Raw genomic sequence first — 18,001 nt, forward strand, 5'->3', positions numbered from 1 at the left:
AAGTAAGAATATGGAGATGTTATTACACGCCATATATTACATTAGTGCGACCATTACTGGAATATTGTGACTCAGTTCTAGTACCCACACTTCAAAAACAAAAGTTGAAAGATTAAAAAGGGTTCAGAGAAGAGCTACAAGAGTGATTCAAGGTCTGGAAAGCAAGTTTTAGCAAGAGACTCAAGCTCAATCCATTTAGTTTATCCAAGAGAAGGTTAAGTAATGACTCGCTTGATCACAGTCTGCAGTTACCTACATTGAAAGACATTTCTGATAGATGTGACAGATATTGCAACAGCACACAGTATTGTGGGGACCATATTGTTTTAAGTTAATGAATGGTTTCTGTGTCACTGTGAGCCAGGGATTGTGTGCAGCTCCAGTGGGACAGGGTTATCACTGCTTCTCCAGGAAAGAAGAAGAGTGAGTGTGGGGGTGATTAAGATGAAGAATGCAGGCTGTGAACACCTCTAGTGAGGCACCATGCCCTGAGGAGGTTTGCATAGAGTGGTTCAAACTGGGTTTTCCAGAGACTGACAGAGAAAGGGCTTTTGGTATAAAAAGGTTGAGTTTAAACTGGTCACAGGGCCTTCTTTTGATTCAGCAAATGAACAGCAACTTTTACCCAATAGGGGACCCCCGGACCCTTGCGGAAGGATTTTGGTCTACTAAGGCCCTATAAAACTGATGGGTGAGCTCTAGTAAGCTTTTAATGTGTGTACAGGAACTTTAATTGTTTTTATAAGTTTTCTCTGCAATATTGTTACCACAAGAATAAATGTAATTTTTTGTTTAGAAAATGTAGAGCTGAAAGGGACCTCAAGAAATCATCAAGTTAAGTCCCCTACAATAAGGAAAGACAAAGTCAGCCTAGACCATCATTGACAGGTGTTTGTACAACCTGTTCTTAAAAGCCTCTAATGGAGATTCCACAACCTCCCTTGGAAATCTATTCCAAAATATTACCTCTCGAGTTAGAAAGCTTTTCCTATTATCTAACCCAGGGTTTCTCAAACAGGGATTGCCGACTGAGCAGGGAAAACCCCTGGTGGGCCAGGCCGGTGTATTTACTTGCCCCGGCCGCAGATCTGGCCGATTGCGGCTCCCACTGGCTGTGGATCGCTGCTCCAGGTCAATGGGAGCCGCTGGAAGCGGCGGCCAGTAAGTCCCTTGGCCTGTGCCGCTTCCAGCAGCTCCCAATGGCCCAGAGCAGCGATCCACGGCCAGAGGGAGCTGCTATTGGCCAGACCTGCAGCCAGGGCAGGTAAACATACTGGTCCGACCCTCCAGGGGCTTTCCCTACACAAGCAGCAACCCCTGCTTGAGAAATCCTGATCTAACCTATACTTAAGTTGCTGCAGACAGAACAAGAAGTAATGGGCTCAATCTCCAGTAAACATGGAGAACAATTGACCCCTGTCCTCTTCATAAGAGCCCTTAATGTATTTGAAGACTGGTATCAGGTCCCCCTCAGTCTTGTTTGCTCAAAGCTAAACATGACCAATATTTTAATTTTTCCTAAGCCTTATATCATTTTTGTTGCTTTCCTCTGGACTCTCTCCAATTTATCCACATCTTTCCTAAAGTGTGGCACCCAGAATTGGATACACACTTTACTCCAGCTGAGGCCTCACCATGGCAGAGTAAAGTGGAAAAACTGTCTCACGTGTCTTATGTACAAAACTCTTGTTAATACGCCTCAGAAGTATATTAGCTTTTTTCACAACTGCATCAGAATGGACTCTTATTCAATTTGTGATTCACCATAACCCCCACATTCTTTTCAGCAGTAATGCCACCTTGCCAGTTATTCTCCTTTGTGTAGTTGAGCTTTTGATTTTTCCTTTTATGTGAAGTACTTTGCACTCACCATTATTGAATTTCATCTTATTAAATTCAGACCAATTCTCCAATTTGTCAAGATCATTTTGAATTCTAAGCTTGTCCTCCAAAGTGTTTGCAATCCCTCCCAGCTTAGTATATTCTGCAAATTGTATAAGCACACTCTCTTCACTTCATTATCTAAGTCATTAATGAAAATATTGACTAGCATCAGACCCAGGACTGACCTCTGCAGGACCCCATTAGATATGCCCTCCCACTTTGACAGTAAACCATTGATAACTACTCTGAGTTCAGTCTTTCAACCAGTTTTGCACTCGCCTGACTGTAATTTCATCTAGGCCACATTTCCCTAGTTTGCTTATGAGAATGTCACATGGGATTGTGTCAAAAGCCTTACTAAAAATCAAGATATAGCACATCTCCCCCTTCCCACTGATCCACTAGGTCAGTAACCCAGTCAAAGAAAGAAATTAGGTTGATTTAGCATGATTCGTTCTTGACGAATAGATGGCAGCTATTCCTTACAACCCTACTCTCGTGTAGATGCTTACAAATTCATTATTTCTTTTTCTTTCCAGGTATTGAAGTTAGAGAATTATAAACAAATCAATTTATGTCCGTTTTGTACCTTTTTTTTTTTTTTTTTTAATATAATTAGAGGTTAATATAGTACCATTCTCCAGTCCTCTGGGACCCTATCCAACCTCCATGAGTTCTCAGAGATAATTGCTAATGGTTCTGAGATTGCCTCAACTAGTTCTTTAAGCACCTTAGGATGAATTTAATCAGGCCCTGCCAACTTGAATACACCTAACTTATCTAAATATTCTTTAGCCTGTTTTTTTCCTGTTTTGGCTTGCATTCCTTCTTCCTTGTGGTTAATATTAATTGTGCTGAGTTTCTGGTCACCATTAACCTTTCTAGTGAATACTGAAGCAAAATAGCCTTGTTGATGTCATCAATTATTAGCTCTCCTTCCCTGCTAAGTAGAGGGCCTATGCTTTCCTTTGTCTGTCTCTTGCTCCCAGTGTATTTAAAGAAGGCTGGTTAGTAACTGGTATACACTGTTGCAACCCCTAGAGCAGAGGTAGGCAACCTATGGCACGGGTGCTGAAGACGGCACGCAAGCTGATTTTCAGTGGCACTCACACTGCCTGGGTCCTGGCCACCAGTCCGGGGGGGCTCTGCATTTTAAATTTAATTTTACATGAAGCTTCTTAAACATTTTAAAAGCTTTATTTACTTTACATACAACAATAGTTTAGTTATATATTATAGACTTATAGAAAGAGACCTTCTAAAAACGTTACAATGTATTACTGGCACGCAAAACCTTAAATTAGAGTGAATAAATGAAGATTTGGCACACCACTTCTGAAAGATTGCTGATCCCTGCCCTAGAGAAAGCTTAACCACAGGTGCTGGTTCCCAGTCAGACCTGCTGGGGAAATCACAGTGAGGTGCAGAAGTGGAACTGCAAGAAGAACTGCAAGCCTAAATGCCCAGTCTTGAGGGAGAGAGATGCAGGTCTCTGTCCAACAGAGATGACAGCTAGGAGCCTGAAACCTTAAGTGGGTGCCCTCGAGGAAGACTAGAGGCAAGAGGTGGGCAAGGTACAGCTAATCCTGAAACTGTGACAGATGGCTCATTAGCAGAAAAAGGCATAAAATCCAATGTATGGAAGCTGATTTTAGACAAATTCAGACTAGAAATAAGGTGCATATTTTAAAAACAATAACGGTAATTACCCTCAAGAACAACTACATAGGTGGATGTGGTCAATTCTCCATCACCAGAAATCTTTAAATCCAGACTAGATATCTTTCTAAAGGAGATATGCTATAGCTCAACCAGAAATTATGGGCTTGATGCAGAAGTTACTGGGTGAGGTTTTTCAGCCTGTGTAATACAGGAGATAAAACTAAATCATCATAATAGTCCCATCTAGCTTTAAAAAAAAAAAAAAAAATTGAATAGTCTATCTTAGCAGCATTGTCTATTGACTAGGTGGTAGTATTTCCTCTGAGTCAGTGCTTATCTAATGCTTCATCACAGCATGTTTTTAAAAACTGTAGTTTTAAAAGTGTCTCATAACAAAACCTATAGAAAAGAAAGTTTTAATGATTCATTCTCTTTAATTTGCCATTGAGACAAGAATCACAACTTTAAATTTTCAAGTGATCTAAAATAGATATTTTAGAAGACTATATTGAAAGTACTTTATTGAAAAATTAAGATGTTGGAAGTGTCTGGCTACATGATGGGTAAAACAACACATTAAAAGTTTAAAATTTTTTTCACTTTTTTCAAAAAAAAAAAAAAAAACTCACCAAAATACACTAAGTTAATTTAAGATATGTACATGAGAAATCATCAGCTTAATTATTGGGCAAAATGACAATATTACTTTCAAAATACGCATAATTAACAAAAATATAGACAAGATCAAAAATTGAGAGAGAGCAGAGAAACCTACGTGCCTGATAAATTTAGAGTCGTTTCAAATTTCTCTTGCTTTGGGCACTTCCTGGAAGAGCATCTTTTTTATTTCGCCGCTTTGCAGATGAACTACTGCATTCTTTTGATCCATGGAAGGTACACAAACACAAAATACAAAAGTCAAATGCACAGGCTTCTCGGCTACATAGTCCCCTTTTCTTTAAGGGCTGATACTTAGCTGGGCACTGACACCTTGGACAAGGTTTTAAAGCTTCATCAATAAAAAGGGTTTTGGCAATCTGTGTCAAAAGGGGAGAAAACAACATTTAATACCTGCAGTTCTTGACTGTACATCTTAAGAAGTCTAAGATTTGTCGTAAGAAATCTTTATTTTCAGTGCTAACACCTGGCTGCATTGCTTACCTTAAGGTACTCTTCCTGTTTACTAGTTGACTGGGGAACAGAAGTGCATCCTGTAGGTGTTAAAAGCTCATTGCAAGAAGGTGGTGCTTGTGACACAGCAGTTTTAGCCTGAGCTTGAACAGGTTTTAGAGCAGATCTACTTAGAATATTAAGTCTTGTGGCAGCATCTTCAACATGCAAGAGACATCCCTGTTACAGATAATGATTATAAGAAGAGAAATCAGCTTAAATGAGTACCAAGATAACCAGGGTTTTGTTTAATATAGCTTTGTTTGTTTTTGTTTTAGAACTATTTTTATTTTTCACAATAAAGAGGTACAAAATGTGTAAATTTCTTAAAGTACAAGTTTAGTATTTATTGTACAGTGGACAAAACGGGAGGAAATATTGTGGTCTATAAATATCAGTTCAGGGTGACCAAATCGATTCTCCTTTACCACTTAGAAGACCTCATTTCTCCCTGCAACTCTCTCCGATATCTCTCCTACTTCAGAAATCTGAATAGGAAACACTTCCAACTGCTTATAGGATAGTCACTTCAAGGAATCCCTACCCTAGAGGTAAGTTAAGCCACAAAGAAAAAAAACAAATCAAACAATTGGGAAGGAGTCACAGTTTTAGTCCTACTGGACCTGCAAGCAGGGATTAAAATGGAATAAGAAAAAAAAGGAGGTGTTGAAATGGGGCATATGAGAGATTAAGAGGAAGGGATAAGATGTTAAACCCAAAACCTGGTTTGCTTTAAATTTGTTATAATTTGAGAAAAATCTTATTGATTCCAAGCACTACATGTTTTAAACAGTCTCCTTGAAGTGTGGCTAGACTAAAAATGACATTTTTTACTCAGAATAGGTCTCTGCGTGTATTCTGAGTCATACCTACTGGGTAAAGATTTTACAACTCTCATAGTCAGCTGGGAGATTTCTGCAGTTTGCTAGGATCTTTACATTCTTTCCCTCTCCCCAAATCTTTCCAACACGCCCTATATTTAGAAAAATACTCCCTTTGGGAGACACATTACCCCAGCTTCCGCCTTCAGCTGTTTTATGTACAGCTTTCTCCTGAGATATGCATTTTTGTCTTGTATAACAATTTCACGCCAATTCTTGCTTACTTTCCAAATACTGAAACAAAACAAAAAAATATCATTCACCTTTCAAATCTTGCTTAAGTTTTTACAAGTGGTATAGTTTAAGGTCCTAATACTAAAAATTAACTTCTTCAATTTTATCATGACTTAAAATGAATCTTGATCATTTTGCAGAATGTTGCAATATACCGTAACAAACTCCACTTTACAGACTTGACTTGAAACATAACATTGCCTCACATATTCTTCTCCATCACCATGTGGAATTAAATACAGGAGATGGAGTAAGGGAGGGCTCATCTTCTGAGACGGAACACAAGGTAAAAAAATCATTGACTGCTTTGCATGAGGTAGGAAAGTGGGGCGGATTGAGAGCTGAGGGGAAGAGGGTTGAAGAAAAAACTAGGGGGCTGGATCAGAGCTGCTGAGCGTGGTGGGAGGAGGGCTGGAGGGGACCAAGGTGGAAGGATTGCATCAGGCCTGGGGGAGCTATGGCTGGACTGAAGGAGGTAGAAGTTGAGGGAGAAGCTAGGTATCTGGATAGGCAGGGAGCTGAAGAGGAGCTAGGTGACAGGGGTGAGGGGGCTGGATTGAGGCTGGGGGGGGGGGAAAAGAGGACTGGAGGGAGACAAAATTTTGGAACTGGGAAGGGGGCCCCTAACCTATTATAACACTAGAAGTCTCTGGGGTCTTGTTATGCTACTGATATTTCTTACTAAACTAATATTTTAGACTTACAACAAAATATTGCACCATCATAAACTGGTGTGCTGGGAAATGAGCTGAGCTTAACATTTATTAATATTTTCACTGATTACCAAAAAATGGGAATTAATACTCTAAGTCTTTATTGTTAGATAGAACTTAATTACAAGTGACATTTTTCATCTCTTTGTTACTTCAAACACATCAGTAATAAATTAATGTTATTTTTGTTACATGGGAGTAATACTGTTCAGGCCACTGTTCCAGCTCCCCAACTCATTAGCAGGGAAAAAACCCTTATTTTCAAAATTTTGAAAAAAAGATATATTTCTTACCTGCATAGGCTTTCCACAGTCAAAGCACCTAAAACTATAGCAAGAATGTGCTTTAAATCTCTGTATTTTAATTCTGTTAAAATATCTAATTTTTCAAGGCCCATTTTCTTGCCTATGAGTCCAGCAAGAATGTATTCTAATACAGACATTTCAGCTCTTTCAGTGTTCTCTAAGAGTCCATTTTGCTCTGGTCTTTTTTTTTTGCTTCGCATGAAGATTTCATGGACTACTTGTAAAGCAGGTGTTCTTGATAAATCCCCAAGATTTAGAATCAAATCTCCACTATTCTCCTCATTAAAAACCAATCCACTGTCTTCACTGGCAGGGTCTCTTGCTACTTTTAATTTATATTCTGAATTAATTAGCTTAGCATCATAGTCTTCCTCTGTCTCTGACTGTGAACCCCGTTCCGGAAGGGTGGATAACCTCCTCACTCGGTCTAGTTTCCTTAACTTTCTTTTAGCATCCAGAAGTTTGGAAACTTCCTTCTGTTTTTTAAGGAGTTCTTGGAAAGATCCCTCATGATCTGAAGAGGAATCTTCTGATTTATCTAAGCCAAGGGAATTAAAACCACTGTCTTCAGGCACTGAAAGGTCCAAGTCACTTACCACATGAGTAGGGGGAGTATTCGTGTCAAGTAAATCAAAGTTAAAATCTGCTATTAGGTTGCTGACTGGAGTCAGAAATTTATCCTCATTTGTCTCAGATAACATACAACATGTAGGGGTTCTAAGCAATTCCAAGTAGGCGCTTTCGTCATTAATGCTTGTAAGGGCACTATCACTGAACTCATTAGGAGTCTTGTCAATAACAGTGTCCTTAGAATTGTTATGGTGAATTGGAGATAAACATTCAGGTTCTGATAACAAGTTGTTTTTACATTTGGAATCGTCTACTGTGGAAGTCCTTTGCTGTGAAAAGGCAAGCCTCAATTTTTGGCAAGCAGGACTAAACTCCTCAGTTTTTAAAGTGCTAGTAGCTAGAGGTTTGTATGTGTTATCTCTTGGAGAATATGAAGAACTTTTTGAAAGTCTTTCTTCAAAACTGAGAACATGAGATAACGTTTTTCTCCTACTGCAATCCGAAGAATTGGCTTGTCTTTCAAAGCACCCTACAATGCCTCCCCAAGCAGTTTTAGACAGAAGCAGTCTCCTACGCAGTGATGAGTCTTTTTTGCTTACTTTAGGAGTTTCAAAAAAATCTGTAGCTACATTTGCCTCTTTTCTTTCAGATAAGGAGATAGAATTCTTTCCATTTTTGATGGGGGACAACACTGGAATTGCTGAATTAGGATGTGAATGTTCAGAATACTCATGCAGTAATGACAGATGTCTTGCACTCAGTTCATCTTTATGTTCTGCATCAGTATGATCAAAGCTAGGATCTTTTAATGATACATTATATCCACTATCATGAAATATGGAGGTGGAACAAGAGTCTTTAAAGCTGGAGTATTTCACATTGTTGCTGGGAGAAGTCAACCTGCCTCTTTTAAGAATAGACAGCACTGAGCGACTTTCTGACATCTTTCACTTGGAATTTCTCTGATTCTGTAAAAAGTGAAGACAGCATTTTATCTCTAGAATGAGCCATAAAGAACTTATTTTAAATACAGTTACCAATGCATATCAAATTATATCTAAGATGATTTATTTTCATTTAAATATTTTCACCATCAAAATAGTAACCATAGTGAAAAATATTTTTATTGCATCTCTGTGGAAACAGCACTCACACTCTAGCATGATGGATGCACTATTGATATTTAAAAAAAGATAAATAGATAGTAAATATTTTACTGATGTAAAATAATGGGGATGAACAGCTTAAAAACATGGCATAAGAGAAATGAAGTAAGTGAAAAAACACATCTGATTAGATAGCTGATCTACCAATCATCATCCATGGAGAATGGGTTCAGTCTGATCATAGACAATGGGCAAAATTTTGGCCCCATTGAGGAGAATAGCAAAACTCCTACTGACTTCAATAGGGTCAGAATTTCACCCTTCCATGTACACAGAGTCCCTCTACTTTCTGCCAGTTCAGTTCCTGAGAACCAACAGGGGATTGAAACTCATGAATTAATCTATTTTATTATTGCTGATGGAAAGATGGGGGGAAAAGAAAAAAAACTGCCACAAAGGCTTTTGGTTTGTTTAAAAAAAGAGGGAGCCCTGGTGGCTGATAATCCTAATTGTCTAGAGAGTCAGCAAGCTTCCACAAGTTTATTCAGATCCTTCAGTCCTTAAACACTGGAAACAGCTGAGTTCCAGTTACACAAAAGGGACAGTCTAGTATTGGTCACTACACTGCTTCAAGACATTTTCTTTACAACTTCGAACAGAAACCACCATGAATTTCTGCTCAGTCTCTTGGTGATCTGGGGTAATATAGCTCCTACCTTGTGGTTATACAATTTATGGGCACTGGAGAACTAATTAGCCTTCTCCCCATGTATGTGGGAAGAAAAAGATACTCTGCCCCTATGGTAATAAGCTTTTTGCACAGTCAGAAAGGACACATTCTTTTCAAGGGAACAACAGAAGCTCTTAGGTACTTACGTTATTTCTCTCTGAAGGATATGATTACCTGAGGCATTGATTGCTATTTCTATAACGATATAAGAAACTATTCCCGCTCCTTCCCAGGTCAGACTGGCAAGGACATAGACCAGGTTACTATTTTGCAAGCCCAGGACACAGCTGACATAAGAATATTTTGAGTAGTGTAACCATAAGGACAAAGATCTCATGAGCCACCAAAGCTAGCAAAAAGTTACACATCTTTTAATTCCAAGCTTTGCATCGGTGTATAATAGTTTCTAACTCTAGTAAATTGGGAAATATACCTAGAGATTGTCACTGGTCTCTCATATCAGACAAAAATATGTCTTCATGGGCCATTTACCAGAGTGGGATGTCTTCAATGTATCAAGAACCCTGAGCCAGTTCGGCCTCCCACTACTAGAAAAAAAAAGTAGTTGTGCCACCCTCTGTTATGCAGAATTATCCTTTGATGGATTTGGGGCATTGAATTACCCAGTATCCCAAAGATGAAAGGTTATTTTCTGTGTTGTTTTTTTCTAAATTCCATTTGCTAGTGGTGGATGTGTAAAGGGGAGAGTTTTTCTTTGTAGTAACAAGGCCACAGCACACAGTGTTTGGGGAACTAACGCTCAGGTAAAGGGAAAGGATAAGGCAGATACAGAGTACTGGCAGGTGATAAGGCAAAAGACGGAACAGTAACATGGAAGATAGGGTTTTGCCAGTAGGATAATAAATGCTTGTAAGTGTAGGTTAGGGTAAAGAGGAGATGATACATGAACAGGCTTGTAGTGGGACCAACAGAGGGGGAGGACCACATGCAAGAGGTCCAAACACCTCCAGAGTAAGCGGATCAGAACAGGACACAGGGGTCTGGTAGACCTAGATGAACATGTTGGGAGTGCTCAGAGCAGAGCCCCTACAGAGTACACAACAGAAACATGCTGAGGGAAGCAATATGAATCAGCCAGATGCATTGAAAGGCACTCTGCCCGCAAAAAGATGCAGAAAACCTTCTAGAAGGGAAGGAGACAAAGCTGTTTTAGACTTAATTGCTAAATAGTTTTAAATAGCTTTTAAAATAGCCCTTCAAGGGTCCAATATTGCAAAAACATAGATACTGTACAAGCTTACCTTTAAACACATTTATAGTTCCATTGCATTTAATGAGACTATGCATGCACTCAAAGTGAAGCATATGCATAAGCATTTGCAGGATCTGGGCCTTGCTTTCCAATACAGTCAAAATACAGCGGGAAAAGTGGAGGGGTAGGTGGGGAGGACAATATTTACTTTTAGCTCTAACATTACAAATAACTGAAAGCAGAGGATATCAAAAACTGGAATTCGGATGCTATACTTTTAAAAGAAGTAAAAGTTGATCATTTCTCTGTCTCAAAAGGAAAAGAAGGTATAAAAAGGGGTAGGGGGGAAGAATTCATGTAACACTGTTACAGAGATCTGAACTGGGAGAGAGATAAGGCAAAAATTATTTTTGCCACATTAAAATAATATCCCAAAGCACTACAAACTTAACCAAAAAAATGTGGGGGAGGGAGGAAAAAGGGGGGCAAAGAGAAAAGCACTTCTGAGCTTCTTATACACTTTCTTGGATTGACAACACTATATATTCTTAAAATTGTGGGAGAGAAGCACTGCAATTGAACAGACAAAACAGAACATGATCCATAATCATTCTCGGTAACACTTCCTAACCTGCACCCCAATCTTGCAAACCTTTATACAGGTATTTGATTTTTATTTTAGTGGGAATACTTACAGTAGTAAAGTTCAGCTTGTGCATAAGATTTTGCAGGATTGAGGGCATAATGTTGTAAATCCAACATTAAAGGGGAAAAAAACCTTTTCAGAACGTACTAGTATACATTTAGGCATTAAATTCATACAAAGCAAGTCTCATTTCAATTGAGGATTGACATCTCCCACTAGAGTGAAATATTTTTTCTTTGTAATTCAGTGAGACAGTTAAAACTTCCCTTAGTAAAACTTCCCTTTTTCAAAATTTTCTTTATTCAAGTTATTCTAGATTTGGTGTTTTCATAAGAGAGTTTTCTCTTTTAACAAAAGGAAACATGTTTAAATCCAATAATTTAGTAGCCTAATGATACTTAGATGGTACACTTCACTTTTCAACCATAGATCTCAGAGTACTTTGCAAAAGGAAGCATCATTATCCCCATTTCACATGTGAGAAAACTGAGGCATGGTGAATCAGTGGCAGATTAGCCAGTGGGCCAACAGGGCCATGCCCATTGGTCCCAGCGTACTGGTGGGGGGCCTGGTCAATTGGGGCCCCATGCCCCAACCCACTCAGCACTCCTGCAGGGAAGCTGGGTCAGGGCACTGGGGCTTACCCTGCTCCAAGCACCTTCCTGCTGGGGAGGGGAGCAAGCCCCCATGCCCTGACCCCACTCCCCAGCAGGAGCACCAGTGGCTCTTGGTGGCTCTCAAATGGTGATCAATGGACCACCAATAAGCCACAGAGTGCTTCCTGTCAGTCTACAGAATGAAATATTTAGAGAACCAAGCTATGGGAGGATTAGGATGTCTAGAAAGGAGGTGTTCCATGTGAAGATCCCTCTTATGAAGTGGCTCAAGGATGCAATGATTACTGGGAAAGGAAAGAGCATAGTGGCTAGAACAAAGAACTGCCAGTCAGAGGACTGGGTTCTGAACTGCCACAAGTTTCTTTTAGATTAGTAGCATAAAAGGTGTACATTACCGGCATCACCAAACTTATTTCTGTCCTCCTTTCTCAGTGCACCTGCTATTTTTAACAAAGGGATGGAGAAGCATTCTTGGTAGATAGATGAATAGTCTTTTCCAGTATTTAAATGAAGTCTGGTCTCTGCAGCAAACAAACTTTACCTGAAGATGCTCCTACATTCATCAAGCTGTGCAAGTATCCCAATCTAATTGACCCCAAATGAGTCATTACAACCGAACAATATTAATTACTCTGGAGGATGCTGTAGCTAATCCCCCCCTGCACAATGGATATGCACTTACCCAGCTTTGGGACGCAATTTGAGATCCTGGGCTGATGAAGCACTGTGTGATGCGAACAGCCGTGGAGGACAGCGTTCCAGAACAAGGCAAAGGCAGGAGCAAAAACAAATCAATGCATTCCAAAGGCATTAGGCAGCTCAGAAGCAAAATACGTTCAAGCCACAAAACAATTAATTTAACCAGTTACTCTATGTATTTATTAGCTGTAAGCTCTGCGGTTAGTGCCCGTAACAGCAGCAACGAGGCTAATTGACTAGACCAACCACCTAAGGAATAACACCTGTAAGACACTCAGTCACCTTGAATGATGGGCCCCAGGAAGGCAGGAGCGTCACCCCCGCATCCTTCTCCGGCAACTCAGTGGGTAAAGGGAAATCTCTTCCCCACAATCATGGGGCTTCTCCGAGGGGAGTCAATGGGGCTGAGCGATAGGGACTGAAGTTAACAACATGCTGCAAGCGGGACTGGGAGCAGTGAGGGGCACCGACCCTGCGGGGCGCTGCTCTCTGCCTCTTGGGGAGGCAGCGTCGAGCCTCTCTCGCCCCCAGCCCCACTGCGTTGCCCTGGTGAGGAGCCGCCGCTTCTAGCCAGCACTAGTTCCCCGCATGCGGCTGCTGTTGGTTTCCCTCGCTTGGATTTGAACTGCCCGCCCTTATCAACCGCTGTAGCTTTCCCTCCTCCCCCTCAGTGCTGCCTTCTGGCCGGGGCGGGCAGAGCAAAGAAGGGCCCAGGACCAAACCCAGTAAAGGGAGTGGGAGACTACCTCTGTAAATCCCCTCCACTCCCCAGTAGTCAGGCAGGAAATATACAGTGCGTGTGACGGGGGCATCTGAGGGAGCTCTGTTGCAGAGACCGATCCCCATTCCCCCCAGCCTTAATACTTCCAGGGCTGTGTCCCTCCCCATCCCCACTGCACCTTCGGAGGCTTTTTGCCTCCTCGTTTCCTCCCCGCGGCTAGGCTCGTTTTCCTACTTCTTCCCACATGTGTAGGGCTGCTGCTTCTCTCTCCCTCTTTCCCGCACTTTTCTATGGCTACGTCTCTCCCTTCTTCCCCCAGCACCTCTAGTCACCCCAAGGGGATACTGCTCCTCCAGAGCCTGTCTGAGGTGACGAGGCTTCACCCTAGTGCGAAACCTTCAGGAGCCTAGCTTCGAGCGTGGCCAAACAAAATGTTTTTTAAAGGAGCTAAGCTCTATCTACACGACCAATATATCTATACGACAGAAATTAGCTTGAGTTGGATGATTGCCAATTCACTCAAATTAGCCTACACATTCATACCTGATAGTCCCGTGACAAACATTTATGGAGTATCCAGAGAAGAAGTGAACATGACATATCAGGGTGATTTAGACTAATAACATATCCACCTCAAAACAAAAAAAATCTCATATCTTTCCCTTTTATAAAAAGCGTGAAAGAATCAGCTTTCCAAAAAAAAAGTTTTTTTTAAACTTTTATATGCTGAATATTTAAAATAAATGAAGCAGTGAGCATTTTTAACCTTACTCTTCACACACCCCTCCAACCTTCTTCTTTTACAGATCCAAAACACATGCTTTTGGCACTTAAACTACGCCAAAGGGAATGTCCCAGCTAATTACACATGTCAGGGCAAAGTTTGTAAGGAACATGTTTAGTGTGAACTCTTGACACTAAAGTCGACTCTTGAGGCTTTTTTCAAACCCCAAGTTCTCTCAAGGGAATAAGTTAGATAATTAATCAATTTATTGCTTAATTTATTAAACCTCATTTTCAATCAAACTATATGGTTAAAGTGACTTTTCTTAAAGTTGAATTATGAATAAATTACCTTGACAATATGAATGGACCCTGAAGGAGCAACACTGGAGGAGGACAATTTATGAGTTTGTAAAAAACTCTAGTTTAATGCACTTAAAGTGTACTGGAAAGAAATAATGACTGAGCTAATTGGAAGAGGCTGAATGGACACTGCTGATACCGGTTAAGGACACTTACAGAGATTGGCTAGGTAAATCACCACTTTTCATTGTTAGTGTGTGACTGCAAGAGTGCACTTTAAATTTTTTCCCTCGATCAAAAATTCTGGATTATTTTAAGATTTGAACTTTTGGTGGGGAGAGAATTTTGGTGATATGGTAAAAATAAATATTATAATAATAATGGAAAAGTTATTATACATGTAAGTTGTGTGAATCTTAGCTCTGTTTTTACAGTACATTTCCTACTCCTTTAACAATATTTTTAAGATAAATGCAAATGTAGAAAACATTTCAAAAAGTTTGATAATTTAATCAGACGAAACTAAGTTTCTTTCAGCATTCTGGAATGCTGGTAGAATTCTTAATGGAAGTGCTGAATGTGCACTGAATGTTCTACAATATTTATTTAGTAGGGGAAAATTTAATTATTCTGGCATTGAGATACCATGGCTAAACCTATATAATGACCATCATATACACAGGATTTATCCTAAAATTTGTGTTGAGCTTGTGAATAAGAGAGCAGTTGGCTTTTTTTTCACATTTTAGTTTGTGACTGCTGATTTATGCACTGAAACTGTTGAAAACTGATTTCATAACAAAATCCTATTTTTTTGCATTGAAAATATATTTGTATTTTAGCTTGAAAGTTTGTCTTAATTAATGTGGGAGAATATGGTAAGACACACACAATATATATTCATATTTTCATTTACCTTGATCTTTCTCTGTGGAACTTAAGTGATATACTTCTGAAAATAAAAAGGAGCTTCAGGCAAAGACCAGCCCTCCTTGAGCTAAAATTCTGCAGTCATGTGATCGGGTCTGAGTCACAGGGTACGTCTACACTGCACGATTATTTCGAATTAGCTTAAACCGATATTACAAAACAGATCTAATAAAATCGGTTTAGCGCGTCCACAGTGGGATCCCGATCCCGAAAATCGATTGTTTGCGTCCTGGTCTTAAAGCTACCATCGATTTCAGGAGCAGTTTGCACTTCGTGGTAGTCGGTGTCCTCAGCATATCCATAGTTCCACTTCCGCTGTTGGGAGCACAGTGCCTGATGGGGCATTAAAACACTGCCCCGGGTGGTGCTGGAGTACAGCCTCACCCTCCCTTTGTGAAGCAGCAGACAACCCTTTGGCGCCTTTTTCGCGGGAGTGGCATTGAGCAACGCCATTAGCACAGCAATCTTTCCTTTTTTTTTCACTGTGGTGGTGGGGGAAATAAACTGTAGGAGCTGTTCCCTGACCACGCCAGACCACTGTGTTTTGAACTACAGACATTGGGAGCTCAGCCAAGAATGCAATAATTTTCAGAGCTGCTGTGACTGGTGGGATAGCTGGAGTCCTCAGTACCCCCTCCCTCCCTTCATGAGCGTCCATTTGAGTCTCTGGCTTCCCGTTTACGCTTGTCACACAGCGCTGTGTATCCTGGAGTTTTTTATTCAAACGCTTTGGCATTTCGTGTTCTGTAACGGAGCTGCGATACAACGCAGATGTCGTCCCCCATACATGCGATCAGAACTAGTATCTCCCGTACGAGGTCCTATGTGGAGCTCTTTTTTTCGATTTCAACTGCATTGCCAGCCGTGCTGATCAGAGCTCCACGCTGGGCAAGCAGGAAATGTAATTCAAAGTTCGCGGGGGTTTTCCTGTTTACCTGCCCGCTGCATCCGGAGTTCAGTTGCTGTCCAGAGAGCGGTCAGTGCTGCACTCTGGTGATGCCGCCCCGGAGGGTCAATAACGTCGATTTCCGTCACATGAACCCTAATCGAGTTATCACTATCGAAATTTAGCGCTAACTTCCTTCTCGTTTGGGAGGAGCCGAAATCGATTTAAGGAGCCGTTTAACTCGATATTAATGACGACGTCGTGTGAACGGATACAGCGTTAAATCGGTATATCGGCCATTAAACCGATTTAAAGTCGCAGTGTAGACCTGGCCACAGTTTGCTTTCCACAAGCTATATAGACCAGCTCAGGTACAGTCCAATGTATTCTGAGGCCAGTAGACTCCAAATTCATTGCAACTTGTAGTTTTCTTTGCATTTGCTTATGAAATCCATGTAGTTATTTATATGTAAGCTTATATTTCATCATTTTTTCCTTTTTTCAAAATGAAAAATGGTGATACCCCAGCATCAGTTGCCTCAATTTCCCTCAGTGTTATGTGCTCAGTAAGCAAGATTCACTCCGTGCTGGTGTGGACAATAGTGCAGAGATCAAAGGGTGGTGGTGGCTTGTGTTTCCCCATTGCTGGGTACTGGCCTAGCACCCTTGCACAGGTTAAGGCAGCCCTTAATTTGCATTCCTGCTGTAATAGCCCTTATGAGCTCTTGTGCAGTATTGCATATTACTCAAAGTATTGGTTTGCCCTTACCACGGGAAGCCTATCTCCACTAGTCCCTGAAGTATCCTCCAGAATGATCCCTGCATTGGGGAGCTCCTGCAAGAGAAAGGTGACACTGCTATGCCATCTCTGTGACTTCTTGAAAGGTCCCTTAGTTCTAGGATGGTGGTGGGAAATTCATGGCTGCGGTACATCTGTATATTCCCCACAATATTCTTTTTCTTGTTCAGGAGACTGATAGTGTAATTGCACTAGCATATTTGTATTTTTATGGTTTGTGATTTTCATCCACACAGATTCATCTTTATTCTCCTCTCCACTCAGAAATTTTATCTGATTACATTCTGAGGAATCTATAAACTTAAATGCAGGTATGTGTCATGATCATAAAACAAAACGTGATTGTAATGCATATGTGTAAATCAAGAGAGTTGAGAGGGTTGCTGTCAAATCCTTAACTTTGCTTTTCCTACTTTTACATAATTAAAATCACAGCCTTGGTTTAATGCATAGTTATATTTGCATTTAACTGTGGAAGCTTCGTCAAATCCTCTGTTACCTCAAGCAGATTGTTATAATAGTTTTGGAGTTGTAGATGGTACAGAATTGCCAACGTTCAACAAACATGAATCAGGCCACCCAAAATCACAAGTGACTTAAAAATCAGGGGATTTAAAATGTTATAATAAATGTGAGGCTCTTTTTATCTGCTTTCTGGTTTCTGAGCCTTTAGGGTGTACTTGCTTCCTAGTTTCAAACTTTTCTCCACAGCCATGAATACGAAAAAGCTACTTACCAAAGTCAATTAATTAATTAATAATAAAGCTGAGATTCTCATGAACTCTCTTGATTTCAGCAGCTGAGCCGTAGAGAAAATCATCAAATATCAGGAAACTATTGATAAAATCATGAGAGTCGGCAACATGTATTGGTATTATCTGCTAACCCTTTTGCTTCGTGAAGGAGCTACGCGGGGAGTCACTATAAAGGTTAAGGGGGTTGAGAGACAGGAACAACCCACGGGAGAGGAGCTGCTCAGGAGCAGTCACAGCCCCAGGGGCAGCAGGTACTAGGACGAGACGCGAGAGTGTAGTAGGGCTGAGAGGTTGCACGGCACAGTACCAGGTAGGAAGCCGTCTTCGGATGGGGATACAGACAGTCCCAGCACGAGGGGGCTGCGGCTAGAATAACACCGCCCCGCAGCAACCGGAGCAATAGCACCTCCCCCATGACCAGCCGAGCTCGACTCCTCCTCGTCCTACGTCACCG

General features: G+C 40.8%; 1 protein-coding gene across 1 annotated transcript; it reads right to left on the minus strand.

Moving 5' to 3' along the window:
• Positions 1–4,334: 4,334 nt before the first annotated feature.
• Positions 4,335–8,379, minus strand: FBXO43 (F-box protein 43). The gene is made up of 4 exons (XM_032801682.1): positions 6,838–8,379; positions 5,729–5,831; positions 4,708–4,896; positions 4,335–4,583 (listed from the first exon to the last, which is right to left on the minus strand). Exons 1-4 carry the CDS (start codon positions 8,361–8,363, stop codon positions 4,335–4,337), a joined length of 2,067 nt encoding a protein of 688 aa, XP_032657573.1. The 5' UTR covers positions 8,364–8,379.
• Between the last annotated feature and the right edge of the window lie 9,622 nt (positions 8,380–18,001).

Source organism: Chelonoidis abingdonii, chromosome 2 (assembly GCF_003597395.2).
Source record: "Chelonoidis abingdonii isolate Lonesome George chromosome 2, CheloAbing_2.0, whole genome shotgun sequence".
Lineage (NCBI taxonomy): Eukaryota > Metazoa > Chordata > Testudines > Testudinidae > Chelonoidis > Chelonoidis abingdonii.

Excerpts from the sequence above, each read along its gene's own strand:
- FBXO43 (XM_032801682.1), bottom strand. The coding sequence starts at position 8,363 with ATGTCAGAAAGTCGCTCAGTGCTGTCTATTCTTAAAAGAGGCAGGTTG. Across the intron at positions 5,832-6,837 it reads ACTGTGGAAAGCCTATGCAG|TATTTGGAAAGTAAGCAAGA; the intron begins GTAAGAAATATA and ends GTTTTGTTTCAG. Across the intron at positions 4,584-4,707 it reads AACAGGAAGAGTACCTTAAG|ATTGCCAAAACCCTTTTTAT; the intron begins GTAAGCAATGCA and ends CTTTTGACACAG.